At 40.2% G+C, this 27,702-nt stretch overlaps 3 protein-coding genes across 10 annotated transcripts in view; 1 reads left to right on the plus strand and 2 right to left on the minus strand.

The window, feature by feature from the left end:
- HPGDS (hematopoietic prostaglandin D synthase) overlaps positions 1-27,702 on the plus strand; it is a 194,664-nt gene that overhangs the window by 113,241 nt on the left and 53,721 nt on the right. The window lies entirely within an intron of this gene.
- Positions 1-27,702, minus strand: part of LOC133216337 (melanopsin-like) — a 58,891-nt gene that overhangs the window by 16,045 nt on the left and 15,144 nt on the right. For 4 of the 7 annotated variants that reach the window (XM_061360968.1, XM_061360967.1, XM_061360973.1 and 1 more), the window contains 7 exons: positions 24,872-24,990; positions 10,867-11,009; positions 8,659-8,792; positions 7,021-7,224; positions 6,424-6,595; positions 4,552-4,707; positions 3,310-3,417 (listed from right to left, as the gene is read on the minus strand). In XM_061360968.1, the coding sequence (XP_061216952.1) occupies positions 3,310-3,417; positions 4,552-4,707; positions 6,424-6,595; positions 7,021-7,224; positions 8,659-8,792; positions 10,867-11,000 (908 nt within the window). In that variant the 5' untranslated portion in view covers positions 11,001-11,009; positions 24,872-24,990. Of the gene's footprint in view, positions 1-3,309; positions 3,418-4,551; positions 4,708-6,423; positions 6,596-7,020; positions 7,225-8,658; positions 8,793-10,866; positions 11,010-15,443; positions 15,589-16,852; positions 17,002-23,553; positions 23,614-24,871; positions 25,063-27,702 lie in introns of those variants that run through there. The other 3 variants (XM_061360972.1, XM_061360971.1, XM_061360970.1) reach the window with 3 other exon arrangements.
- SMARCAD1 (SWI/SNF-related, matrix-associated actin-dependent regulator of chromatin, subfamily a, containing DEAD/H box 1) overlaps positions 25,061-27,702 on the minus strand; it is a 97,400-nt gene continuing 94,758 nt past the window's right edge. For both annotated transcript variants that reach the window (XM_061360956.1, XM_061360955.1), the window contains one exon: positions 25,061-25,073. The gene's annotated coding sequence lies outside the window, so the exon portion shown is untranslated. The remainder of the gene's footprint in view (positions 25,074-27,702) is intronic.

Here is a 27,702-nt window from a genome sequence, read left to right on the forward strand (position 1 = left end):
TGGAAAATAACATAGATTTAATTTGTTTCGGTAGTACCAATGCAAAATGGTAATTCATCCCCTGCCCAAACCCTTAAGTCTTGGGCCTGAACAGACTGGCCCATTTATCCATCACTGAATAAATTACTTTCAACTCATAACATGGATTATTAGAAGATTTGGAAATTACCCAGGAACACTGATCTCTACATATGTATTCATTATTTACTGTTCAAGCAAAATTGGTCCTGCCAACATATTGTTACCAGCTGAATTACTGGGGTACTGTAGCTGCTTTTTCAGTTTTAAAACTGCATGTTTAATTGATCATGAGGGACCCAACATTACTTCTTTTCCTGACTGGAATACTCCCAGGTCTATGAAAAGCCTTCACAAGAACTCCATAAACACTTCTCTTGTTGATATGTTTAGAAATACAAATTAGGAAGCAGGGAAAAAGTAAAACAAAACACTTTTTAAGAGTGTCTGAAATCTTGTGGACTCCATCCTTTTTTAGCTTACTTGGAAAAGCCAATGCTGGTGGTAGAAAAAAGACTAATTGAAGTAGATTGCTCTATGGTATCTGCTTTAAAAACACTCACTTGACCTTGCAGAAATAATATAAGGAATCACTCAACATAATAGCTTTGGATCAGAAAAAATAATACGAGGTTCAAAATGGGTCAGCCAGCAATGCAAAACTTTTCATCAACTTCTGCAAGCCATCAGAGTCTCGTCCTTCTCCTGTTCCAAATTAAAATTCCCTGGATCCTTCAGAAACTAAGATAAGCTCAGGTTCTTGGAGGATGTAAAATGATGTTAGTTACGATAACAGGCATTTTCAAACATTATATATGTTTTCATCGTTCCTGGGTGTATTTCCACCAGCCTTCTGAGAACCTTTAACTGTTCTTACAACCTCACTGTCATTTATCAGACATTCAAAACAATAAACTCAGTTTCCAGCTCCCAAATCCTAGTTCTCGAGCTATGTAACTCAGCAGCTTTTCCACTTCCTGGGTGAAACAAACCTCATACCGACGACTAACCCTGCCATCTAGTGGCATTTGTACATTTATCACATTTACCACGGTGGCGCAGCCATATTTCATCCACGCTCAATGCAGCATCCTTTTGTGGAAGATACACTTTGAAAGACTTGCAGAAAAATCTAAAGGTATCCTGAATAGCAGTTCATTACTATATAAAAAACAAAATGCTTGTATAGTATTTTTTACTGTGTTTCAAAAACACATTATGTACAGCTCTGGAAGGTCCAAGGTCTGAGCTATATATGTGAGGTATAGCTTCTTTGGAGTGCACTGCTGTGGATTATAAAGGTGGGAAAGAAAAAGTCATTTAACAGCCCACCTAATGCTGGAGATAGGGCTGAGAACACAATGGAGTCGTATCTCTTTCCTTACATTAACCAACCAAACAAAACCCTCTAAAACCCCCAAATTTCACCAGATTTTTGGAAACCAAGTATTTTAGGAGTTTTAACAGAAGTGACTCACTTTGCCAGGACCTGAACATGTTTCTCAGCTGAAGCTGGCAGGACATGTCTAAATAAAACATCTGCTACAAAAAAGAAGTTTTAGCCTTCATAGTGTCTGGGAAGTGCAAGGTAAGTTTGTCCTTGTTTGAAACCATTCAGAAGAACACCACACCAGATTATTCCCTTGCAAAAATACTTTTTAAAGTCCTTTGTAACCCCTTCCAGGACCACATGACTGAGAATATAATAATTTTAGATGTGTCCATGCTCTGCATGCCTGCAGGTCCTGACTTGCACAAAGAGCAGGTGACCTTTCTGAAATGCAAGGTGGCTCCTTCTCATACTTTCCTCAAATGTCAGGGAAGGCTGATCTGGTCTCTGGAGACCAATTGGGATGCTCTAAAGAAGTTATTAAAGGAGATTATAATAGACCTTCTTCTGCATAGGGAAAGGTTTCTGATTCTTTGGAGAAGCATCTGTTATGGTATATTAAATTATCATTCTATTCAGCTATTCCTGTAGATTTCCCATCAGAGAGACAGTACGGAAATCTTTTTACAATGCATCATTACCTTTCTAATCATCTACTCTGTGGGAACAAGTTATCTTCATACTCTGTTCCTTACCTTGCTGCAGTCAGAAAGGGCCTGGATAAAAATGCAGAATTTATAGCTTTCACCTCAGAAACTCATTCATTGGCTGTCAGAGGCTTGAGAAGGAACTAAAAAGGCAAGAAAAGTTGGCTAACCATGCAGCTTATTGAGACTGAATAGTGTTTGAGTATTTGTTAGTGAAACTGTGCTGGGTTGGCAGTGTTCTGTTTTAAAATACACAGTAATTGATATCTGTAAAAATAAGTAGAATTATACTATAATTTGTTTATGTAGGCATAGGGTCAGAAATATTTTATGCCTGCAAAATCCATTCAGGCGTTTCAGAGAAGCAATCAACATTTTGCCCATTGAACCCCATTAGTGTAGTGCAAAACTTCTTTTTTAAGTCAAAGCTAATTTTTGAAAAAGCCAAGAATTGAGATTCTTTTCCCTGAAACAACTAAATTAAAGAAATATGAAACCAGCCTTCAGAAAATGCTTTTTTCCACAGAGTATTTCAGAAATGTTTGCTTTGTTTTTCAAAGGCAAATACTTGACCAAAGTTAGCAAGCCTGATAATGAAAAGGCAGTATTTTCAGTATATTTGGAAAACTTGCTCATTTGCATGGAGCTCTACCTAGATTACCAGCTTCCTACAGCTCTCAACTTTGCACAGAACTGCTATAAAAATGCCGTTTGCTTCTTACAGAGCTTCCCCCAAAGACCAACAACTTACTCACATTTGTACTGAAGTTGGTGTAAAGAGAATAGCTTGAGTGCTTCAGAAAACCAAACCTTGAACATATACAGATTCTTAAACTGGTGATGACAGGATTTTGAACCCTGCTGGTTGGGACCTATTATCTGGAGAAACCTTTTGCGACTGTCCTTGATATGGCAAAAGATGTCCCTGAGTATCAACTCTTTCTTATGTCAGTCACAGCGTTGTGCAGCCCCACAAGACAAAGCAAGGTTATGAGGGGGAAGAAAGGTGAAGACAGGGACTGTTCTCCCCTGTTGGCTACCTCTGAGGCTACATCTGGATCTCCGCATGCTATGTGGCTTGCCCTGTACCAGACGGATGCAGTGAAGGCTCTAATTATCTGGATCCCATCATGGGGTGATCAGGGCAGGAGCACACACTGCATGGGATAAGGATGCAGGAATGAGTGTAGTTCATTTACTGTAAAAAACACAATTATATGTACAGTTATAGACATAATTATATGTTTACAGTACCTGTATCTTGGGTGAATTATTGCATATATGATGGGGTTGTAGATTGCAGAAGCTTTGGCAATAACTGCTGGCACAGATTTGGAATATGGTGTTAGGGTGTTGGCTCGACTAAAACAAAGCAAAAACGTTACACACAGCTATGCCATGGATTGATACCAAATTATTAAAACATATTTATTACTCTTTTTGACCATTTTTGTGCTGTGTACGAAATGTTAATTCATTCACATGCATTCCTTGCTCAGAAGAAGGGCTTGCATTTGACAGCACGTACTTGATTTCATTTATCTGGGAAAGATGGAATACTTGCAAGTAATTAGTTATCTATTTGAGGGTAACCAGGATCACGTAGAATCACCTTCCCTGTTTCTACACCAGAGGAAAAAAAAAAGTAAAATAAAATAAAAAAAGAAACAACACCACGCTAAATCAAGCCTATTGTGGCCATCTGGGAAAAGTGAATGGTGATAAAAAAAGAAAACAAGATCAAAACTAAAAATCTTTCAGCAACATCTGTGCTGCACAGCAATGGTTGTCAATGACTGAGTTGCAAACACTGCAGAAGGAAGAGAGGACTAGAAGTGATTTGAAACCAATATTTTCTTCTTCACCCACAGCCAATCATGTTTGATCAGTGTCAGCACTGGGTAATTACAACTAATACAGAATCACAAAATAGTTTGGGTTAGAAGGGACCTTTAAAGATCATCCAGTTCCAACCTCTCTGCCATGGGCAGGGACATCTTTCACTAGACGAGGTTGCTCAAAGCCCTGTCCAATCTGATCTTGAAACAAGAATGTGCACTGGCAAGAAAACATGTCCCTTTGGAGCAGAGAACAGTGAGCAGCTGGAGGAAGACAGGAGCTCAGTGGTGAATGTGAGGGAATATAACTTATCTTCTGCCCTTTGTCAGAGCCAGCAGTGTATGGAGGGAGCTTCTTGAGAGAACAGGTATTAGAAAAGAGTTAACTCCTCCAATTCATACAAAGAAAGTATCTTGGGGGAGAGGAAACAACATATACCAAAATGCAGATAGGAAGTCATAATAGTTTTAAAATACAAAGAAAAATAATCCCTTTTCTAAATTTATCCACAAGAATATAGTGAAGAATGCAATATCACCTCTAATATAATAACTATTTAAAAGCCTTTCAAAGGGAGAGTTGCTTCTTGTGGGTACAGTAGTAACCATATTTATATGTCAGAATAACCCATGCTCTTTGGATGATGTTTCCACTTACCCTGCCCAGGCAATCAAGGTGACACAAGCATATGGAGACCAGGACAAGACAAACACAATGATGACCACAAAAGCAATTTTTGCCAGTTTCCATTCATTCTTCATGGATTGAGAGAGGTAGGATTTCCGGCTGCAGGACCCCAGCTTTTGAACATCTCTGTGAGGGAAAAAGAATACAAACACATCAGCAGGAGGGTAAAGAAGTGAGATGCAACATCTCTAATATGTTCTTAGCCATATTTAAAATGAAGCAGATTTCATCTTTCCCTCCTCTACTTCTTCTTTTGTCCTCTGATATTTAAAAATTCTGGTAGTTCATGCAGTGAAATGGTCCCAGGCATTCTGTCTGAGCTTTGTTTGTGTGTGAAACTGTGGAACTGTGGGACTGGGCCAGAAGAGCCCCTGGGACTACAGCACAGGACTTCTGTGTCATTATCCTGTCACAAGGAGGGTTTCAGTTTGGGAGGGTAAAGAAATTGGCACCCCTTTCCCTTCACTGCTCTCAGAAGTGGAGCAAGCAAAGGCACAGCTGAATGCAAAAATCAAATCTTATGGCTTTTGCTTTTCAAATGAGTAACAGCTTGCAGAAATTCAGCTCATGAAGTAATATGTGCTGGAATAGCCTGACTAATCTGAGGAACCTGGCCGCAAATGCTTACAGAGACATTCCCTGCACATTCATTCACTGAAGAAGAGTATTTTCAGAGCGGAGCACAACAGGTAGTCTAATGTTTTTGCTAAAAAAAGGACCAATCAAATTATCTTCTCATATCTGACAAACACCCTCCCACTGTATTAGAAAGATTGTTTCATATGGTTTAGCATAGAAATAACAATTTTTATATATCAGTGTTGCTAAATGAAGATATATGTCAGTGATTATTAGCCAGCAGGGTAACAAATTGTTTCCTGGTGCACTGTGAACATACTCATAGAGTGAGTGTACTGTATTAGTGAGCAAAAGGCACAGAAAAATCCTGTGGCCGTTGGTGCTTCATGGGTGTACAACACACCATTGTTTTTAAGATTCATTCTTAAAAGCCAAGACTAAGGACAAAATATAAAGTTCAGTAAGAAGTGCAATTTAGGCATATAGCTAAACATGTTTGTTTAAATGGAATTTAGCGTTGTGAAGCCAAACAACTTCAACAAGTGCCTAGGCACAGAGGAAAGCCATCAGTGCTGGCGACACTGAAAGCAGCAGGAAGGGTTCACAATCCCATCTGGTACTGGATCAGACTAGTGATAAGTCATGTGCTTATTACAAAGGAAATAACTAACAGAATGAAGTTATTTTACAAATCTAAAACTGAAGATTTTTTTATTTCAAATCTAGACCAAGAATTTGGGAGAGAAAAAAGAAAGTGTACTAACAAGCACAGCCAGATATTGTGTGTACAGTTGTAATGCTTGAGTGAATCACAAGGTTTTCTGGGATGCCTGCCTTAAATAAAACTGACAAAAAGTATGAGGAATGTTATGTTTACAGAGCAGCTCAAAGGCAGATGATGCCCCCATTGCTACATGCTGAAAACTGTGCTGGAATGCACAAGGACCATGTTCCTTGTATTGCAAATCTGAGATACAAATAATCCAGACTATCAAATTATCTGATGTATTGTTAACTACTGCACATTGTGATAAGATTAGAAACACCAGAGACTTCTTCCCCTACGCCAAAATACACACACCCATTCCAGCTTTTACATTGAGAAAAATACTTGTCTAGTCACAGTTGTTAATGATCTGCCACTTAATTTCCAGTTTCAGTTAGGATTAATTTTTGATTCAGATTTTTCTGCAGCTAAAGAAATCGAGAAAGTCTTCCAATACAAGAAAAGGGAAATTTAGTTATTTCAGCTACATTGCTTACCTGCCAGTACGTCTTATGGCCAGGAACATAGATAAATAACAATGGAATATTATTATCAGGGGAATAAAAAACACGCAGCAACATAAAATCATGGTGTAACTTCTGTTTGCAGGGGAGTAGGTTACATAGTCCCATGTACAGGATATCATCAACCCCTCAGGCACATAGGAACCTATGAAATACAGAGAATACATTATTCACACATACATCCAAAGCTTGCGCAGTTGCTGATCCAACAACTAAGCACTTAAAATAAACCCTGTACTATATACATAGTCTGCAAGAGCTAGGCTGGCCATATTATACGTGTGATATGAGAATGTGAGTGCATGGGTGGAGAGGAGCTCCTGACTCTCAGACTCTCATATACACCTAATACTCCATCTGCAGTTTGCTCTGCTTGAATACAACCTGGGGTAAGGGGAGGAGGGTGTCTGCTCTGCAACACGTACAGATATTTGGCATGACAACAAATCATGAGGCAGTGGCTAGGCATCCTCCCAATAACTTATTAAAATCTCATTGTTTTGTACCCCAAGCAAGGCTAAAAGAGGCCACATAGGGAATACCAGAAGAGAGAGAAAGCGGACAACATACTCCACCCGAGAAGCGGAGCCACGCTCCATGCCAGTGAGTACAGCCACACGACAGCGATGATCTGCATGGTGCGTTTCTTTGAGCTCCACTGTATGGATTTCAGGGGCTTAGTGATCACAAGGTAGCGGTCAACGGAAATAGCTAATAAAGTCATCATTGAGGTTATTCCAAAGAGTGCCCCACAAAAAGCGTACAAGTCACAGCCTGAAGCAGAAAACGGCAATGTCAGTGATTTTCTTAAAACAGATGCATGTTTTCTCTCAGAGCCTGACATGAAAAACCTAACAGTTTTTTCCTGGCTCAGTACTTCTCTCCCATTAGTAGGATTGTCTTAGTCTCACGATTTCATGGTTATTAAAACCTCATTAGAAAACCCACAAAAACTAATAAAATACAAATATATGTATTTAACAAGTCCTACTCTCCCCTGTGAGCTGCAACTGGGAATCTTTTGTTAATGGAAAACTGCCTCAAATAAAATCCAATCTAATTAAAGTTACATTTTCCTGGATTATTGCCCAGTATATTGATCTTAACAGGCTGCAGCAGACATCTGTCTGCTAATGACAGATGAGTGTTTAAAACAATGGCTTTGGTTTATATGGCTTAATAATGTAGAAGTGGTTTAAATTTGATGGTTAAAAGACCAGCTGGAGCACTTTTAAAAAACCTGTCAGCTTTTAAATGAAGCAGGGTTTTTCTCCTTTCTTGCATTCAGGCATTGCAGATGGAATCTTGTAGTTAGACTGTCCCTAATTTGATTCAGAAACTTGTGTCAAATTATCATTCATTTTTTTGAGATCTTGTGTCAACCCATGTGGACATAGACAACAGCCCACTGGTAATAGGAGGCAGTCAAAACACTAGATTTAACCTTAAAGCAGACTTCTACAGTTTTTATAAGTAACCTGCAATAAAGGACCGAATGCCACTCAACCCAAATTAATTGCTTCACTTTGTGGCAGCATGATAATTTACACAGATCTTATCTAAGGGCACGAACAGAACTAAAAACATCCTCAAACTGAAGAAGAGTCCCTTCTGTGCCGTTAAATAATGCATGGTCTCTGGGTTTGCTCAACCAATACATGACCACTATTTGGTGCAAATTTTCACCCAATGATGTGATCAGCAGCACTAAGCAGAGCATTGATCCTTCTGAAGAACTTGCTATACTCACATTTCAACTATAATTTGAGCATGCATCACTTTTGTTTTTTTACAGTTGGAAAGAAAGTAGCTTAAATTTGTTATTTAAATCTCTTAATTAAATGTGAGATTCCTAGAAGCATGCTAATGGATATTGGCATATATTTCTAAATAAAAATAACTCCCTCTTAAACAAATACAGCAAAACATAATTACTTAATAAAACTTTTCTACCCATCTACAGTCATTGCATCTGCCCTTACGAGCTAAAGGGTGAGAAGATTACATGTTGATCTTGATTCCTTTCTTTCCAAAATAAATAAGAGCAAATAATGACATATATAATGCAAAACACCTGCCATCATGCTGACTGATGCCACTCAAGAGCTTTGTGCTGCTGTCTCCACAGCACAAGCCACGGTTGTTACGACTAAAATAGGCTGCAGGCAGTATAGAGCTGGTGAGAAACAAATTAGTGTTGAAAAGTACCTATATCTCCAAGTATCCACTCTCTATGCAAGCTGTTGACAAAGCACATGGGTGCCTGAGAAGCTGACATCAGGAAGTCGCTCACAGCCAAATTCATTATAAAGTAGTTTTGGGGTGTTCTCAGCTTCTTGTTGCTTAAAAACATAAGAAATAACATGATTTCAAATAGACAAAGTGAACAGTTAACTTTATAACTTGGCTTACTAGCATGAACAAATACCATCCAGTGGTTACTTACAGTCAGTCAATTGCTAATCATCAAGCAATTACTGCAGCCACAGATGTAGTTATTTCAAAACGACGACTGACAAAAGCAAGCAGGATAAAATGGGTTGTTTCTACTTGAAAATGAGGAGAATTCTAGCTATCTTGAAAAATACGAATTTGTTCAGGACAAGAGCATTTCCCTGTAAGTGCAGCAATACTGCAAGTGCCTGACTACGTAAGACCAGGATCTGAAGCAGTCACAGAGCCAAAGAACCTCCTTTAGGTGAATTTTTAAAAGCTGCTGACCTCAGGAATCACCACATTACCACTGATTAAATGACCCTTTGCAAAGTGATATGGCACAAGCAAAGCATGCACAGAGATTTAAAATAAATACTTCTCATATACATCTTGTAAGGGAGAACAAAAGCTCTCGGCTGCAGAAGGGCAGGCAGCATTGAATTCCAGAACAAAGAGTATGAAAGCAGCAGCCAGTCTGCAAGCAGAATTTATCCAAAGAAAACAAACATCACTTCCAGGTTTTTTTTTCCCCCGCATCTCACCACTTCATGTAGTCTCACTTGATAGAGATATCTGGAGTCACAACCTCCTTGGAAACCTTCTGCTGGCATTCAAGGTTACCCTTGGCTCTGGCCAAGAGGAATAAAGATACTGGTAACATAATAAAGAACCTCTCACTTTTACTTAGGGTTATTTGGTTGAATATGCCCTTGTTGCTCTCATTGAATATTATGTCCCACTAGGAAAGTTAAGTTAATCTGTGAGTCAATGTCACCCAAATCTACCTGAAGACTGTCACTTTTGAAGGACATACTGAGAAGGCGCAACAGTGAACTAGTAGTCCCTCGATGTCAACCTCTGTATTAGATGCATGGTGAAGTAAAATGCTCTGATATCTAGCCTATGAATTCAGGGCTTTTCACAGAGTTAGGTACATATAATGCAAAAAGAAGCAACTTGGCATACTCTGTGAGATACAGGGAAGAAGCAGGATTTATAAATAACTCTATTCTTACAAACTGCATGCAGTAATCTTAAATACTTGTTTCTTCTCCCTCAAACACCTCCTTTAGTGTAGAAAGTTGACAACTGAGGCCTTTCTGATCTGCTTTAAAATACCACTATTTGCAGAGAGCATTAATTTCTGTCCTCATGCAGATAAAGTAATACTGAAAAATTAATTGAAAAAGCCATCTCAATGCTGCTGCAATTCTAAGAAAACCTTGGGTCTCATAACTGCCTGCATCAAGTGGGTGAGAAAGTTCACACCTTTGCCTATGGAGATTTTCCTCCTTTGACAATTTAATTATTTTATTACAGCAGCTAAACAAAGAAATTTCAAGAAAAACGGAGAGCATGCGCTGCAATTCAAAAAACATGAAGTTATCTACAGTTGCAGGGAATCCCATTTCTTCTCTACCTCATACTAAAAGCCAGCTATTCAAAATAACTAAAGTATTTGTCATAAATATTTAAGAATAAAAAAACAATGCTTGGCTCATAACCCCACCAGTGTTTCTAGCACTGTGAGCCCCCTTTGCATAAAACGGGTATGATAACAGTAAGCAGTGAGCGAGGAGGATTTTGAAAGCCAGCATCACAGTGTAAGACAGAAGGTGCCTATTTTTTTTCCATTAGATTTTTGCATACTCTAGCTGCAGTAGCTTTGGCTGTGTATTACACTGTCACAAAGCCAAGTGAGCAAACAAACTGACAGAAATCCTATGATCAGCCTGAAGCAGGGAATACACTGATGGCATGAGTTCATCTCATGTAGCACATTGTTTTCTTGGTCCTTCCAGGACATCTGGTCCTTCCAGGAGTATCAGTTTTTGTCAAGTATTTCTGCACATTCTACAGGGTGAGTGAAGAAGCCTGTAACTAAGAAACTGTGGTTTCTATCATTAAAAGTATTAAACTCTTCTTGCAAGATGTGAATCTTAAAGCCAGTCATATAAACTGTAAAAGGAATTTTTGTACCTGTAAAATGCATAGAGAACTAGAAGGTTTCCAATGATGCCAATGGAGCCAATAATGAGCACACATGTTCCTACGGTGTAAAGAACATAGTCGGGGATCTCTGCTTTGGTCACAGTGTGTGGCTGGGTGCCCATGTTGAAACCCTGAGTGGAAAACAGAGGAAAGGAAAGCTTAGCCCATTCAGGACACTTATTCCAGGAGACACGTGCTCAGCCTGTTGAAGCAAGGTAGAGCATTCACTTCCCCAGTTCATGCAAATCAAATATACACCTCTGGGTTCTTTTTACAGCCCCTACCATCAAGTTTCCTCGAGTAACTTTCATTACTTTAACAGTACATATATTAAAAAGCACAACAGGGAAAACAGACTGGGAAAAAGTACTAAGAAAGTTACAATGATGATGTGGAAAGGGCACAGATGTACTAGCGTAAAACTCACGGTAACTGCTGCACTTTGAGGGCTCAGAGCTACCTGACAATACTTCAGTTCAACAAGGAATTGCCCGTCAGAGTTTGGTATTAATAGGAGCACTGATACCAAATCCCACTTTTAACAAACATTAAGTCCTCTGGGTCCCCCCAAACTCCCTATCCACTAATTTACAGTGCTGCAAAACCTGGGAATTCCCCATGGGAAAGGTAGGAGACCAGAGTTCAAGCAGCAGCGTAGCATTGCCTGTGTAAGCACAAATATATGAAATAGTCTTAAACACCTCTTTCACTGCCCTTTATCTCCAGCACATGAATAACCCCCACTAACTCTCTACTTTTCTTTTTAAACAAATTCAGATTTATCACTGGCTAAACTCAGCAGAAGGGCAGCCTACAGCTAATCCACTCAGCTCTCATTAGTGTTATCAACAAGAAGAGTGAATTGCCTGATGGAGATGCTTATTGATCAAGTCAAAACCAGCTAAGTCATGTAGAGTGCTCACACAGGCAACTTGCCACATCTAAGGACCTGCTTCTCATTACTGCATTTTTCTGGTGCACAGCTCAGTGATGCTCGGAATGTCAGACAAAGCTGATTTTGGTCTGTGAGAGAGGAGCTGGGTGACAGAACAGGTTCAAGATGATAATTATCACCCCATTGGTAGAATTCAAGCAGTCATTCGAAAATGGTGAGAATAGCTTTTCTTTTTCCCTGTTGCTAGCTCCTAATCTCCCATACTGCTGCTTCTCCTTTCTGCTTTTTATTATTCCTCACTCATCTGTGACGTGCACACACTACAGCTCCCTCCTCGTATAACAGTTCTATCTTTGGACAACCCAGCTGGGGGTGCTCCTCAGGGTGGGCTGTGTTCAGAGATGGGGAGCACTGGGTGAGATGCATAACACAGCCCGAGCAGCCACAGAATAGTGGGTCTGGAACAGAAACACTGACAGAAAATCTCCCAGGGCTGAAAAGATGTAGGAAATGGTACAAAAGCTATGACTTCAATGCAGAAAGTTGCCTTCTAGCCTTCTCATCAGTCTGACAGGCTCTACCTGTCATAGGATGGCTACCACCAACATGACACTTCACCAAATTTAACATCACTTTAGAAGTAGAAAGAGGGAAAGGGAGTGTCTGCTGACGCTGGCTGCACCAGGAGGCTACCACTGCTGTTCCCAGCAATTAGGCAGCAAGACAAAATGTCACCCTGTGTAGCATTTACCCTTGAAGAATGTGCGAGAGGTAGTGTCAGAGCAGGCAGTGCACAGGGAGGTGCTGCAAGGAAATGTAGCTGTGGCCATTCAGTGGCACCAAGCACAGGCTGCACCATGCTTTCAGAGCAGGACTGCCTGGGCACAGAAGTTAACCATGTTAAACTCCTTTCCTTTTCCTTCAAATGTAATCTTAGCAGCATGTGTGCACTAAATCAGAACCCTGCCTCATTTCTGGCAATGCATCCCAAAGAGGCTAAACCAGGGAGAAATGGTAAGGATCCTTTTTCTTTTTTTCCTTTCCAGCTTATCTGTTAGGAATGCTCAGGATTTACATCTAAATACCTCTATATTCTTCTATATAGAACGCTATTATATAGGAGTATTACACAGGTCTAATTCAGGGCAAGTAGGTCTTCCCTGTTGTATGCATTATGGTTTACTTCACCATATGGTTACTCACTGTTGCAGAAACTCATTTCAGAAATGCACTATGAATTTCACACCCAAAGGTGTCTTGCCTTATCTCTCTGCTGAAGAGATTCTGACTTGGGTGTTTTGGCTTTGTTAATTCAGTTAAGGGTGATGAACTATGTCAAAAACTGAAAATGCCTCGTGGCACATTTGTAAACTCAGATTACAGTTTGCTGGTGATATTGGATGAAATATAAACTACTAATGCTTACAGAGTGGAATTTGGAAGGCAGTAAATACTCGGTGCTACACAGAACCTGCAATCTCAGTGAGAAGCTAAAGTGAGGAATGTTTGGATTACAGAGGCTTTGAAGAAGGGATCTTGCCTTCAGAGGAGTTACTATTGACTTTTGCGGCAATATTAATAGTAGCAAGAACAACTTTAAGATCTGAATGAAAAGACAGCTCCTTATTCACTCTGTTGGTGTTACCCTGAGTCTACAGGATGTGGCAAGCATCCACCTACATGAAATGTGGCAATCTGATAAAGCCAGAACACCATTTGTAACATTAATTTGGATCTAAGAAGATAAATGTGCACATCTATGTGTGTGCATATATATATTTCAACAGAAAACCTCAACTTTGATTAGTTTGAAGCTATTTGTACCTGGTTTGCCTGTTTTATTTAGAAAATTTCCACTAGTTTAATGAAATTATTTTATCAAAGAGAATTTATACTGTTTGACTCAAAAACACAAATGTAAACAAGCAGCCCATGAAGGTGCCAGTAATGGCAGCAGGGCCAGTTTCTGGCATCCTTGCCTATTCTGTACTCACTTTGTTTGGCTCCTTTTAAATTAATGTTACAGTCACTTGAGTTTTGGCTCTATAAGATGTTGGACTTGACAACTCATATAAATCATGATGTGGCTTTACCCTTATATGTGATGTGACTACAACATCAAAATGCTGTCACCTACATGGCAGCTTGGACGGCTTTCCTGTCAGAGAAACTAAGAGATCTGCAGGCAAATAGAGAATAAACAATTAACAGCTGTCCCTCAACTAGCTGGCAAAGGATGCAGGCACCAGATATAAAAATAAACTTGGTCTATTTCTCCCAAAATAAAGACGGAAAACTTAACAGATGAGGAGAGTTACTCTGTGAAAGCTTTTGTAATTTGATTTTTAGTGACAAAATGATGTCCAAATAATTAGAGCCATCTGTTTCTGTTTTCCAGCTAGTAAGCTTAATAAAGATTGCAATGCAGAGGACAAAAAAATGTGGTTAAAAAAGGAGGGCAAGTGCAGGCTCCCTTCAGCATGCAGGGGTAAAAAATACTGGATCGAACTCAGAAAGGGTTGTATGATTGGTATTAGGTGGATATAAGAGTATCTAAAGCTTTACTTACACTCTGATTTTGGTCATGGATGCAAGCTCATCTTGTGGAAATGACACTGAAATGAGCTTAAATAAGGGCCTGCTTACATGCGGGATTAATGCACACTAACAAGGGAGTGAATTAACCGCATAGCAGCCCCCGTTGGGCTGACCTGCTACATGGATTTACAACGTAAAAGTTTGATTTTACTGTATAAAACATTTAAGTCTGAAATTTCCAAGTGTAACTGTATAAAGAAAAACACTAAATAATACTTAGGTACGATGAGATAGGAACAACCCACATGTGCCAGATAGTAGGTAGTACTTGCCAAGTTCCTTGTAATTTCTGTGATGGTCAGTGTAAGAGGTAATTCAGTATGAAGCACCATCTGGTTTGAAATGACATTATTTGGGGCTTAGTGATTATATTGTACATAGGAACTCTTGAATCAGCAAACAGAAGACTATTGCTTTATGGTGACTACTGATGGTCAGGCATTTTTAAAAAGATGATATATTTAAAATGAAAATTTGTGGAAAATATCAATACCTTTGGGTATTAAAATAAACAAACAAACCCCAGCTAAAACCAAACCAACATCTGTGCTTGTTCTGGTTAAAAGTACTGCATTACAACATCACACTGGAAGTACATATGAATTTGGTTCTCAGAAAGTCAAATCAAACGGGTGATCATCCACATGTGGAAAAGCCACTTTTCTTACCAGTCTCTGGATGACACTCATCTTTCACAGCTCATTCCAGTCAGTTCACATGCCAAAGCCAGGGGCACTCAAACACATATGAATTTAGTTAAGAAGATAATTGGTTAAGCAAATGGAACTGTGAATTTCATGCAGTTCATCAAAAAGTGACAAACAAGAACAGGAACTGCCAGTGCTGTGTACAACAGGACAAACAGCAAAGGCAGCCGGGTACCAGTCAGGCATCTGCTCCAGATTTAGATGAGTGTTTATCCAGTCAGAGGTCATAAGTTTGTGGAAAAAAGAATATTTTTCTATAATAAGATATGTATCTAGTTAATTCCATTCCAGCAAGTGCTTCTGGACTGGTAATGAAATGAACAGCCAGTTGAAAAAAGCTTTCAGTACTTGACTTCAAGACTTACTTGGGGTATGTATGCTTCATTTCACATGTTTAGCACAGCCCCTGCTTTGTTGACAAGATGCTTTCTTTCAGGTCCTCAGTATCTGTGCTTAAACTTCTCATAGTTGCAAGCAATCTAATGGTACATAGCTAATTGGTAGAAAAATCTCTTAAAAAATCCAAAAGAAAACCATCAAAACCTGATAAAGTTTTCAATATCAGGAGAATATTGATATATATGAACTCATATTGGTTATTCAACAAGGTACTCAACAAGATGCCTGCATATCTATCCAGCCTTATAACTCAATGAAAGCAAGGGTTATCAATCACTAATTTTTTATGATTAATAAGACATTAAAATAAAAACTATTCACATGATAATAATACAACAATAAAAAGTAAACAATAAACATGAAAGTAAGTGCGGCTGTAAAACAATCTGGCTTGTGTTCCACTTCAAGCACTATCTGCACCACTTAGGCAGGAATTAGCAAATGTAAGGGTTTACTCCAAGTTTTGCAAGTTACTCTAGTGACTGCGTCTGCACAACCCGACCTTGGGATGAACGCTGTGTTACTCTCTTGTTTTTTGTGGGAAAGCACTGGCAAGTACCTAGCACATATTTTTCCCTTCCTTAATCTCTGTTAATAAAACTGAGGCAACAGATTTTTATTATAAGACCTGAAAGTTTTAAAGCAAGAAACCAAATGTATGCTTCCTGAAGGCATTTCTGTTGCAATACTGGTATACTTTTATAATAAAGACAAATAGCACCAACCAAGTCTTCACAACATCTTCCTCTACAGAAATTTTATGTTCATTTAAACACATCCAAATCTAACCTGAGAGTGCAAAACTTAAAAAAAAAACCCAAATTCAACCATGACTTTAGCATTTTTGAAAAGACAGACAAACAAAAGCCCACTATCAGAAGGTATAGTGGGCCATAAATGCCTTCAGAATTATTTGATGTTATGTCCAAATGCACCTCAAATTACAACACAAGCTATGCATGCTTAGGCAGGCAGCAAGCTCAACAGATCTAATCAATACTAACACTACATCAATGCATACCCATTCAGTTCAATGCATATCCATTTGGCCATGAGAGAACAGATGAGTGTTAATGCAATGCAACAACAAAGTATGCAGAAATCTCAGGATATATTTTTAGAGGATTAAAGAATATTAAATAAACTCATGTGTAGACAAAACATGGCATCACAGTTACTTCCTTCAACACAAGATATTCTGCAGTCTTCAGGGAGAAATCACTTATACACTACAGTAAATGTTTACATTTTCATCTTCTAACACATCACATTTTCCTAGGTGATTTTTTTCCCTCAGAGCATCTTAGTGCTAAGTGCAGCTCCTTAATAATCACACAAAGTTCACCCCAAACAAATAAATCCCTTTATTCTATACTTACCCCTCAGTGGTGAGAGTGCTCTGAACTCCCTGGCACTGTAGCACTTTGGCACAACCTGGGCTCTTCTCCTGAGCTGCCTTCTCCTCTCCACCTCCTTTGAGCTTCTATAGCTCATCCTGGTCTATCTCATCCCAGGCTGCCAGGTGACTGCTGCTCCCATTTCACCAGTCATGGATGCCTCCAGCTGGGATGGAGGCACTCTAGCCAGCCCACTGTGCCATGCATCAGGAACAATTTCACAATTGCTGACGGCAACAGTGCTGCAGTACCCATTACCTGCTCGGATCAAGCCCTCTCCCACTCCTGCAGTGCCAGGCTTCAGGCAGAGCAAGCACAACTGCTGGGTGATGCTCATGTTGCTGTTTTTAACAGGAGCACACTAGCCTGTCCACGGATGTTGGCACCATGTTACCACATTTTGGAATTCCGATCTCTGGCAGCAGATATAACATCCTGCCCTGAGGTTTCAAAGAGCTTGAACATGTATGTGGCTTCTGGGCAGCTAGACTTTATATATATATAAAGGATATTTTCTTCCTTACTGTTGATAACTCAGAGCAATTCCATGGGCTGTGGCCAATGGGATGAGGTTCAACAAGGCAAAGGGCCACACTTGGGCCACAACAACCTCCTGCAACACCCCAGGCTTGGGGAACGGTGTATGGAAACTGCTCATGGGAAAGGAGCTGGGGGCGCTGTTTGATGGAGCTGAACATGAGCAGCTTGTACCAGCACCAGTGTGGAAGCAGGGCCAGGGCAGTGATTGTCCCCCTGCACTGGGCACTGGTGAGGCCACACCACTAATCCTGTGTTCAGCTCTGGGCCCCTCACTAAGGGAGAGACATTGAGGTGCTTCAGTGGGGCCAGAGAAGGGCAATGCAGCTGGTGTGGGGCCTGTAGCACAAGTGTGATGGGGAATGGCTGAGGGACCTGGGGGGGTTATTCTGGAGAAGGGAAGGCTCAGGAGGGACCTTATTGCACCCTAGAACTGCCTGACAGGAGGATGGAGCCAGGAGGGGGGTGGTCTCTGCTCCCAAGGAACAAGGGATGGGACAAGATGAAATGGGCTCAAGCTGCACCAGGGAGGTTTAGATGGAGATAAGGAACAATTCCTTCCCCAAAGGGTACTCAGGCATTGGAACAGGCTGCCCAGGATAGTGCTGGAGTTACCGTCCCTGGAAGTGTTCACACACCGTGTAGATGAGGCCCCCAGTGCCATGGGTTAGTGGTGGCCTTGACAGTGCTGGGGTAAGGGTTGGACTTAATGATCTTAACGGTCTTTTCCAACCTGGTTGATTCTGTAATTCCTTCACTGGCCACCCCTGGCTTTATGGATTTAGTCAAAATGTGAGTAGTGTTTTCATTGCTGTCTGTTCTGCTTCCTGGGGAGACCCACTCAGCTGCTGCCAGAAGACCCATGTGTGGAAACCGCTCTGAGAGGTGGGCCTGCATTTTAAATAGATCCCATGAAAACATACATTTATTTTTAACGATTGTGGAAAAAGAAACGAATCAGCAGCTGACATCAGCTTTTCAAAGGGTGATTACAAAATGAAAACATCCATCCTAATAAACCAGTTAAGGCAAGATGTTAATAACTTATACTAATCCTATGTAGTCTTGCTAATGCTACTTTTAACAATACACATAGCTAATATTTTTTGTCAATATGGCAGTTTGGTTCCTGCTGGTTTCTCTGCTTTATATTTTCTTCTATTGTTATCTCTGAAGAAGTGTGATGAGTGATGAACTGCGATGATAATAGTGGAAATATATTTGCTGTATTAACTACATTTCAGTAAATTTTATTTACAATTTTTACTCTCTGACCTTAAAGACCTGCAGTTCTACCAGAGAACCCATCTCACTCCCTACATTTCCCTATTTATAAGTAAACTGATTTTTCTTCTGCAGTATGTATCTTTAATGGAAGGCCTGAAACAGGAGATATTCTTCACCAACTAGGATTATTTCCATATTTCAACAAGAGATTTTGGCCATGGGTGGTAGGATGGGGGTGGAGAGCAATTTAAAGCAACTCCCCAGCTTCTTGATGCCATTTGCATCATTCTATCATGTAAATTTGGGAACATGAAAACTGCTAAAAGTAGTCAGATTAGAAGTCCATGAATTCCTGTATCTTACACCTGACAGTGTCTGGCAACAGATGCTTATAGGGGAAGAACATGGGGAATACAGGAAGGGTACATCCTCCATCTGTTAACTTCAAGCATGTTTGTGATATTAGTATGAGCACTGTAGCATTCAGGTTCTGTTTAGATCAAAGAACTATCTAATCACACTAAGCTGAGGATTATTTCCATGTAATATCTGCTTGCTTTTATTTAATATTCCTCTGTGCATGGAAGGGGGATGCGCAGAAGGCAGAGCCAGACTCTTCCCAGGGGTGCACAGTGAACAGACAAGAGGCAACAGACACAGTCGCATCAGGCAGAGTTTTCAATGAGATTGGTGAAGCACACAAACAGGAGCACAGAGAGGCTGCATAGTCTTCATTCATAGAGAATTACAAAACACTGAAGTTAGCGCTGCTTGGAGCAGGAGGTGAGAATTGACAACCACCCTTTAGACCTAAGATATTCCATGATGCCAGCAATAAAACCCTCCTAAACATTCAGTTAAAAAAACGAAGAGGTTTAGGCCATAAGTAAAATGAAACCTTATTTCAGTGATTTGAGGACAGGTATGCTGTTTTAGTAAATTGAAAATCTTCCTACTTACTTTCTTTTACCTTCACAAGGAACTGGGGACAAACAAAAGTCAAATGAACCTATAAGCATGTTTTGCACCCAGACAGCATAGACTAATTTCAATTAGGGACCATACTGAATAGGAAGGCTGTGGTAAGTGCTCCACTTCACTTGTAACAGTTTTCCTACTGTGGCTTCAAGTCCCACATGAAAAGACAGGCTTACAGAGGTTTTTAGGCACTTTACACCTATTGACTGCAGTTGTAGCAATACCCCTACTCTTCTGTGTTGCTGAAAGCACTCTTTGGTGTTTATTGCACTGTAGATGCTTAAGTATCATGAAAACTTGGCTTTGAAATATTTTACGATTTATTTTAAAGAATTTAACTGGATCACTGAAACACTGTTTAGTCTAATAGCCTACATATTTCAGTCTGACAGATTCCCACCACATACTCCAAGTACTCGGTTTAGAAAAAAGCACCTAGCCACCATAGGTGATGAAGATGATGGAGATAACTGAGAAGAGAAGGAAACTGAGAGACATTCAAGATCCATCTCTGCACTGAAAGGCAACTCTCTATTGCCAAGTGAAAGCATTTGGCGGTAACCTCCCTTAACTCTCCAAAACAAGAATAAAACAAGCTCTCATCCAGGAAGGATACCATTGCCATTCTAGTCACCTGGAGGGTGAAGTGCTTGTAGATTTAGCATTACTAAAGGAACAAGCAGACCAACGTGCAATGAACAAGTGAAACTGGCAGCTCAATTTACTATTACCAAGCTACTGCAGTACTTAAGACTTATTTCAGAGGAAGGTTGAAGCAGCACTGGCAAACTAATAAGGAACTGTAATATGGGCATAACTGGAAATCAATTTCAGCAACCAAAAGACTCAGATTTATAAAAAGCTAAAATAACAGAGCATGCCTTGGTACATTTGGTGGGAATAGGTGTGTATATTAAAAGTAATTTCAGTATCAGAAAACTTAATTATCTTATGGCAGTGCTCATCTTGGAGAAAGAAGCAATATCTCACACAAAAGCAAGTGCCTTTACTTTGATCTGCGGAAGCATCAAGGCAACTGTGATATAGCACTGAAGAAGATTCATCCTTTCCCTCTCCACTGCCATGTGTAGCACACTGAAAATAGGACTGACGTAGCTGTTTTTATGTGGTGTCTTGTTTTAATTCTGCAGACCATTTTTCAAGACTATGAAAAGTAACAGAATTTTCAGCACCTCTGCATTAGGAAACATCATCTTCCTCTCATTCTCACAATAATCTCCAGATATGGGATGCATTTGAAGCAACTCCTACATTGCCTCTGTATCATCAGCTCTGAACCATGATGAACTACCAGAAGAGAAAACCACACAACACACCAAAAAAACCACACAAAAAAACCCACAACCCAACAAACCACCCAACAAAACCCAAACCCCACAAACCCAACCCACCCACCAACAAAACACCCCAACCAAAAAACACAAAACAACAAACACCAACACCAACAAAACCACACCACACAACCACAAAAACACCCAAAAAAAAAAAAACCACAACACAAAAAACCAAACCCACAACAAAACAAAACAAACCAACAAACTTGCATTGAACTTTAACAGCAGTTCATCACTGTTAGTTTTGTTGTTATAATTAAAAAAAAATCAATAAATTTCCTTCTCACTTGAGATCAAGTCCGTTTGCAGACACTACTAACTTAACAGGGCACAAATAAAGCATGATGCTTCCTGTTGTTCTATTAGCACTAGACTATCTGTAGGTGTTTAAATGTTCACTTCACTATCCAGTCAGTGTGGACTTGCTTTCATTTAGCCAATCATTTCATTGGTAGCACAGCTATACTGATGGCAGCTGGTAAATTTCCAGAGGCATCAGGCACATATCTCACCTGGCATTCAAGTCTGGTCTGCATCCTCTGCTACCTGTTAAATATGCCAGCACCTCACACTGCTTTTGTGCATTTGCATGGCAAACATCAGAGAAGTCCATCGGCTTACTTCTTTAGCTTTCTACTAGTTGAAGTATGCTTCAACTTTGCAGAGGCTGTCAAACAAAGCAGTTGATACCATTCGCTGGGTCTACTGTCAGCAGAAGAGCCGGTAACTCCAGGCTCAGACCTCACTGCACCAAGCTGCCCCAGAGGCATACATAGTGATCCAGCTGCAGAGCAGCCCACATCTGCATACTTGTACAATGCCATGCATTCTGCATGTGTCACATCACATATTGAACTACTGACTACCAGATGGTATCAGGCATTTCTGACTGGTTAGTTATCTCCTTGCTAAGAATGCTCTCAAGTCCCAGTACCTACCAAAGCTATGTATGGCATTTGAACATCTTTTTAGTTCTGTGTTTCCCAGGGTGACATCTGTCCTCATCCCAGAATTCTTCAAGTGTCTAGTCGCCATACTTCTAAGTGATCTAGTAGAGTGCAATCTGTTTGTGCAAGTCAGCCTGATGGTTGCTTCTCAGCTGCATTATGAATAACTCCTTCAATTCAATTGCACCAGTATACTAAGATTTCCCATTTTTGAGGACTTGGAGAGCTTGCTTGTATTGAGCTGCAACATCTTACAATTCTGTGTTTCTTGTTATGTTTAAATTACTGAGAAACTCGGGTACATTGATACCAAAAGCTGATTCATCTCAGTAACTTTGCTTTGACATGCTGTGGTGGTTCAGGAATCTTATCAGCCTCATTTAATCACCTGCAACGATATGGAGAGACTCACTTCTATTCTGGGCCCAGTCTAGCATGTGCAATGAATTCTGCTTCAAACTGTGCTTGGCTAAGGACTGCTGGATTAAGCAGGGCATCTTCAGCAGTCACGCTCTCTCTGCAAGCTGGCACCCCAGCACACTGAATGCACAGGACATCCTGGGGGGCATAATTTGCAACCTCTGAAAGCAGTCAGACAATGTCAGAAAGATTTCAACTTTAAACCTATTGATAGCTTACCAAGGTATATTTACACATATGCATGCTTTTTAAAGCTAAGTTTATGGAAAGAGAAAGCAACAGAGAATGTGAACTAGTTCAAAATTTGGGACGTAAATAATGATAGAGAATACAACTTGGGCTTCCTAGGAAAGTTTAGAGAATGTTTAACAGCAAAAATATAACCCTCAGAGCCACCCTGGGAAAGATGTAAAAATAGGAAAAATCAATTAAAAGTGAAGATCTTTAGCACTTCCAGAACACACTCAGTACATTTAAGTAATTTGGAGTTGTGGGATATGTGCTTAAAGTCCTGTTCACTTGCCACTTAAGCAGTCTCTACAAAAAGCTTCCCCGACTCTTTTTCATTTTGATTTATTCCAGGACAATGACCTGTTGCAACGAGATGATATCCACAGCTTCCTTCCCGAGCTTAAGTTTCTCCCATACCATTCCCATAGCCCTTTCTCCCCCACTCTTAAGATTAAAAAAAGAAACAAATACTCTTGGTAGACTTCTTTGAATGCCAGGCTTTGGCTGGCTAAAAAAAAATAATTCCAGGCAAGTTATCAGAGATTTAGGAGGAAATCTTCTATTCTAAAATCTATACAAAGTATTGTAGTGCTATAAGGTCAGGGCATACATGGTTGGGAGGGGGAGTGAGGACAGGGGTACACAAATTCTTAGTATTTAGTTTGCTGATCTATCTCAGTCTTCTACCCCAAATCATCATAACTAATTTGTAATGCACAACAAAATCCTCTTTTCTTTATGAATGCTTTCAAATAATTCTAGGTAAATATATAAACAACTGTCAAACCTTACAACTGCACTTCATTTAGGTCACTTTCTATTACATTAATAAGATCCCAAAAGGATAGCACCTCTGAAATCTGCTTTAGGATTTCATTTGTATTTACTTTTCATTTAAATTTTTCTGCTGTTAATGACAATATCACACTAAGGTTTAATCAGCTAGATCTTGATGATGCAACAAGTACCACTATAAGCAATTACCTGCTACACCCTCCCCTGCATAGCCAGTTTTTCCCATCAGCCAAAAACTCCAAATCTATCCTGAAAATCAAAACAAAAGAGCACAAATAAAACATTTTCCTTTGGGGAAAGCTGGGTCAGCTACACAAAGAAATAAATCAAAATTCATTACATGAAAACGTCTCCAATAAGAATATTTTTTTCCTTTTAAAGGAGAAGAAATTAATTTAAACCACTCTTTAGAAAACAAAGCAGAAGAGAAATGCACCCTTCCCTTCTCCCTACCCAGCTCCCACTCTCTGAATCCTTCCTCCTGGCACGTACTTTTTGGGTTCAGCCGTAAGCATCTCCCCTCCCTCCGTACATCTGCTCTGTGCAGGACTGCCGAGCTGGAACTCATGACGAGGAGCATCTGAAATCCCAGGGTTTAAAAAGCCACTCGCAAGCAAGCCCTCCTCCGCTCCCAGCCTGACAGCTCTGGGAGCATATCGAACCGCAGCACTAACCCACAGCAAATCACCGATCCCGTTATTCAGCCTGACTGGTCCCACCACAAATGTTTCAAGTGCAAAGGATTACTTAAACAAAAAACAAACAAAAAAAAACCCCCAAAATCCCACAACAGCCTTTTTGTTTTGTTATTATTGCATATATTTTATATTTTTTTTAAGGGTGACTGCCCAGAGGAGTTTGTTTCCAGAGCATCCCAGCTGGCTACCTCTGCTCAGCACAACGCAGCAGCACCTCAAGCCTCCAAGGGTACCACTCCCGAGGCTGGGCATCGTCAGGCAGTCAGTGCCGTGGAACTCTGTCTGCTCCGTACCTGCTCCCTGCAGTCTTGGGTGGGCAGCCAGGGAGGGAGGGTGAATCTTGCATGTCCCTCACAGCGATTCACATCACTGTCCTCTTATGCTTTTGCTGCCAGAAGCCTGGCTCTGCCTTCCCCATAACCCCCCCTCTAGGTGGCTGAAAACAGCAGCCAAGCCCCCCCACCGCCACCCCCTTCACCCCCCACCTCTCCTGGTTGGTCAAACCCAGCTCTGGCTTTCACTTTGCATGCCCTGTGCTCCATCCCTAAGGCCCATGAACCCCCATGGCTAGGGTGGCTCTGCCCTGCTGCCAATATGAGCAGCCACATGCCTGAGCCCACAGCTGGGTTTCTTGCGGGGCTGTCAAGGAGCAGGGACTGGGTATAAAAACAGAAACTCACCCTGGAATTACCAAAATTTCATCTGCAGCACGTGCCTCAACGTTCGAGCATCTGCTGTCCTGGAGATGCTGTATAACCACAAAAGTAAAGTGAACGGCACCAACTGGGCCACAGGAATTTCGTACTTACAGCATCTTGTTGGTGTCATGTTTGTAAAGCCGAGCTCTCTCCAGAGGCACTGAAACGTGATGAAAAGAGCAGGGATCTGATGGCAGGCATGCTGTCCAAGAGCCTCTTTCTCTTGCAGTCTGGCCAGAAAGACATCACAAAAATAGATACATTTTTATCCCTATTTTTTCTTTCCAATGCATTGACAATATTTTCAACAAGACTGGTTTCAGCATTCCTCTTTTAAAAGACATGAATAGAGAGGATTTGTGAGACTGAGCTTTGTCTGGAGAAAAAGTGCTCAAAGTAGTAGAGTGTGGAGTAGAAATAGCAAATTAAACATGATATTCCCCCTCTATCTGGAACATGAGAATGATCACAGCTTAACAATATTTCTGCCCCCAGATTAGCTCTTTTAACTGATGTTTTTAAAGGTGATAGGAAATAAACTACAGACATAAAACTTACAAATATGGCAAACATATATACCCCACAGATAATCTGTAAAATGCTGAAGGATACAGCAGAACGTCCTAAATTGCAGGCTTAGATTTCAATACAGAGCTTGCTTTGGCATTTAATATACTAAAGACACGATGGACATGTTATCATAAAATGAATAATCTGCCAGAACAGGAAAAATAAAAGTGCTTCAGTGAAAACACAATATGCTGTTATGCATTGTACTATAAAAGCCAAAATTATGATATCATTGTCAAACAAATGTTCAGACATTGGTACTGTCTGTTGATCATTATTACTTCATCCTTGGCTTTCATTCCTTATTGAGCCACCTTATTTCCTTTCAGTTATCTGACTTGACAAGTCAAGTAAACTTCCCTCCTGTGAAGATGACAAGTAAAACACAGGATCGGTATTAGCTGCTCTCATAGGCAACTGTACCTTGGTTTATCATGCTTTATTTTTCAGGTCAGCCTTTGACTTCAGGTCAGCCTCTGTGATCTGGGAGCTGCAGATATGTTTGGAAGCAAGCTGCATTTTTCTTTCCTTTGATTTATATGCTCCAAGCTCTAACCCACCAAATGACACCTATTTCAGACATCATAACAGTTACATAGCTTTTTTCTTCTTTGTTCATTGCATCTATTACCTGAATGATGTGATCCATTAGATTACCTTTATTGCCCTTAAAAATATTACGATTTATGTCCTATATGTATCACGAGACATCAAGTATTTGCTAACCTTGCAACTTTTTCCATAAACACTGGCTTTCAGAGGACAATTTATACACAGTTTCACAAGTACTATATACTGTCTTTGTAGTCTCAGGACCTGTAGATTCATAATTTCTTGGCTGATAACGTATTTTATCATTAACACATTTTAATTTTTTGTTAAGGCAACAGAAGCCCCATGAGGAATGATCAGCCCTCTAACATCCACAGATGGGTTCCCTTTTTAACTCTACTTACAGAAATGTGAAATGCTGCTCTCTGAAACAATGAGAGACCTGATGAACTGTTCAGGTGTCCTTTCTGAGGAACTGCTTACTTTGCTTGTGTTGTTGTTCACTCCTACATCTGCAAGCTGGAGCTGAAACTTCTCTGAGGTCAGGCCACCACACACAATACCTCGCAGAGCTGGACTCAAAATGAACCCCATTTTGTGTGAGGTATTCAAATTAAAGCTAAGAATTGAATAAGAAGGGAAAGTTAAATGCCAACTAAAGCAAACTTTTGCAAGTTTCAGATATGTTTAGACTGACAGGGTTTTGATTGATGGTTTGAGTTGGCTTCATGAATGACAGAGTTTAGGTGCAATTAAGCCTCCAGCTAGTGACTTACTGGACTCATGTCTCACACAGCTCTCTTCGCTGCACTTACACCAGGATTAGTTCTTCATCAGACCTTTCTATTTCAGCTCTTTGTAATTAATCCTGGGACATAGGAAAATACTGTTAATCATTCAAGTGAATACAACCAGACAAAGTATTTGGACTCACTGAGTATTATGAACTGCATTTACATGCTTAAACTCATTACGTGCTTGAATAAAAAGCACTGAAAATCAGTACTTTAAAATTAGTCACTGGAAACAGATCGCTCAAGTAACTAAGGAAGTAGTAGGTAAGGTCAAGGTCCTAGGCTAAGGAACTAATGGCAGTAACTCCATGTGGAGAATTAAAGAAACCAACAGATCACTGAACAAAATGCAGGAGAAAGTATACTTTAAAAAAGAAGAAAAAAGAAAAAAAAAAAAGGAAAATGAAGCAGAGCAGTTTAGGATGAATAATAGCTCTTTACATGTCTATGACACCTTCCATCCCACAGGCTCCCAAAGCAGTTGGGAAATTTAACAAATTGAAGGACATTATCTACTGTACACTGAAATCCTTTTATCTGTCACTGAAGGTATCCCCGCTGGGTGAAAAAGCAGTGTCTCTTTAACAGGTTAGATTTGTTGTGACAAATACCACATCTAAGTGAAGCTACAGGGAGAGTATAATTGTCAACAGCCAGAACCGGTGCTGAATCCTGGATTGAGCACTGGTTGGGAAAGGTCTGCTAGTATTTGTCCAGTTACCACTGGTGATGAAGACTTTATCACAGATCTTGCACACCTGCCATGCCCAGGGCAGGCATTTTCATGAGCCAGCTCCTTGGGACACCAGTCTCAACATGAGGTGCCTTCACAATCCATAGCCCCACTCCTGGCAATGCTTGAGTGCTATGTTCATCAGACAGAGAGAGAGCAGAGATTGACTGTAAACATCCAGGCACAAAGACAGAAGCTCCTTGAAAATCTGCCAACATTAGCAATACAGGGTAAGAAAGCAGGCTAAATTCACTGTGCCTTAAGGACTATTATCTAGAACAGCAACAAAAGCA

This window comes from Neopsephotus bourkii, unplaced genomic scaffold (genome assembly GCF_033783945.1).
Source record: "Neopsephotus bourkii isolate Nb327-2 ecotype Australia unplaced genomic scaffold, CSIRO-AGI_Nbou_v1 NB_1037, whole genome shotgun sequence".
In the NCBI taxonomy this organism is placed as follows: Eukaryota; Metazoa; Chordata; class Aves; order Psittaciformes; family Psittacidae; genus Neopsephotus; species Neopsephotus bourkii.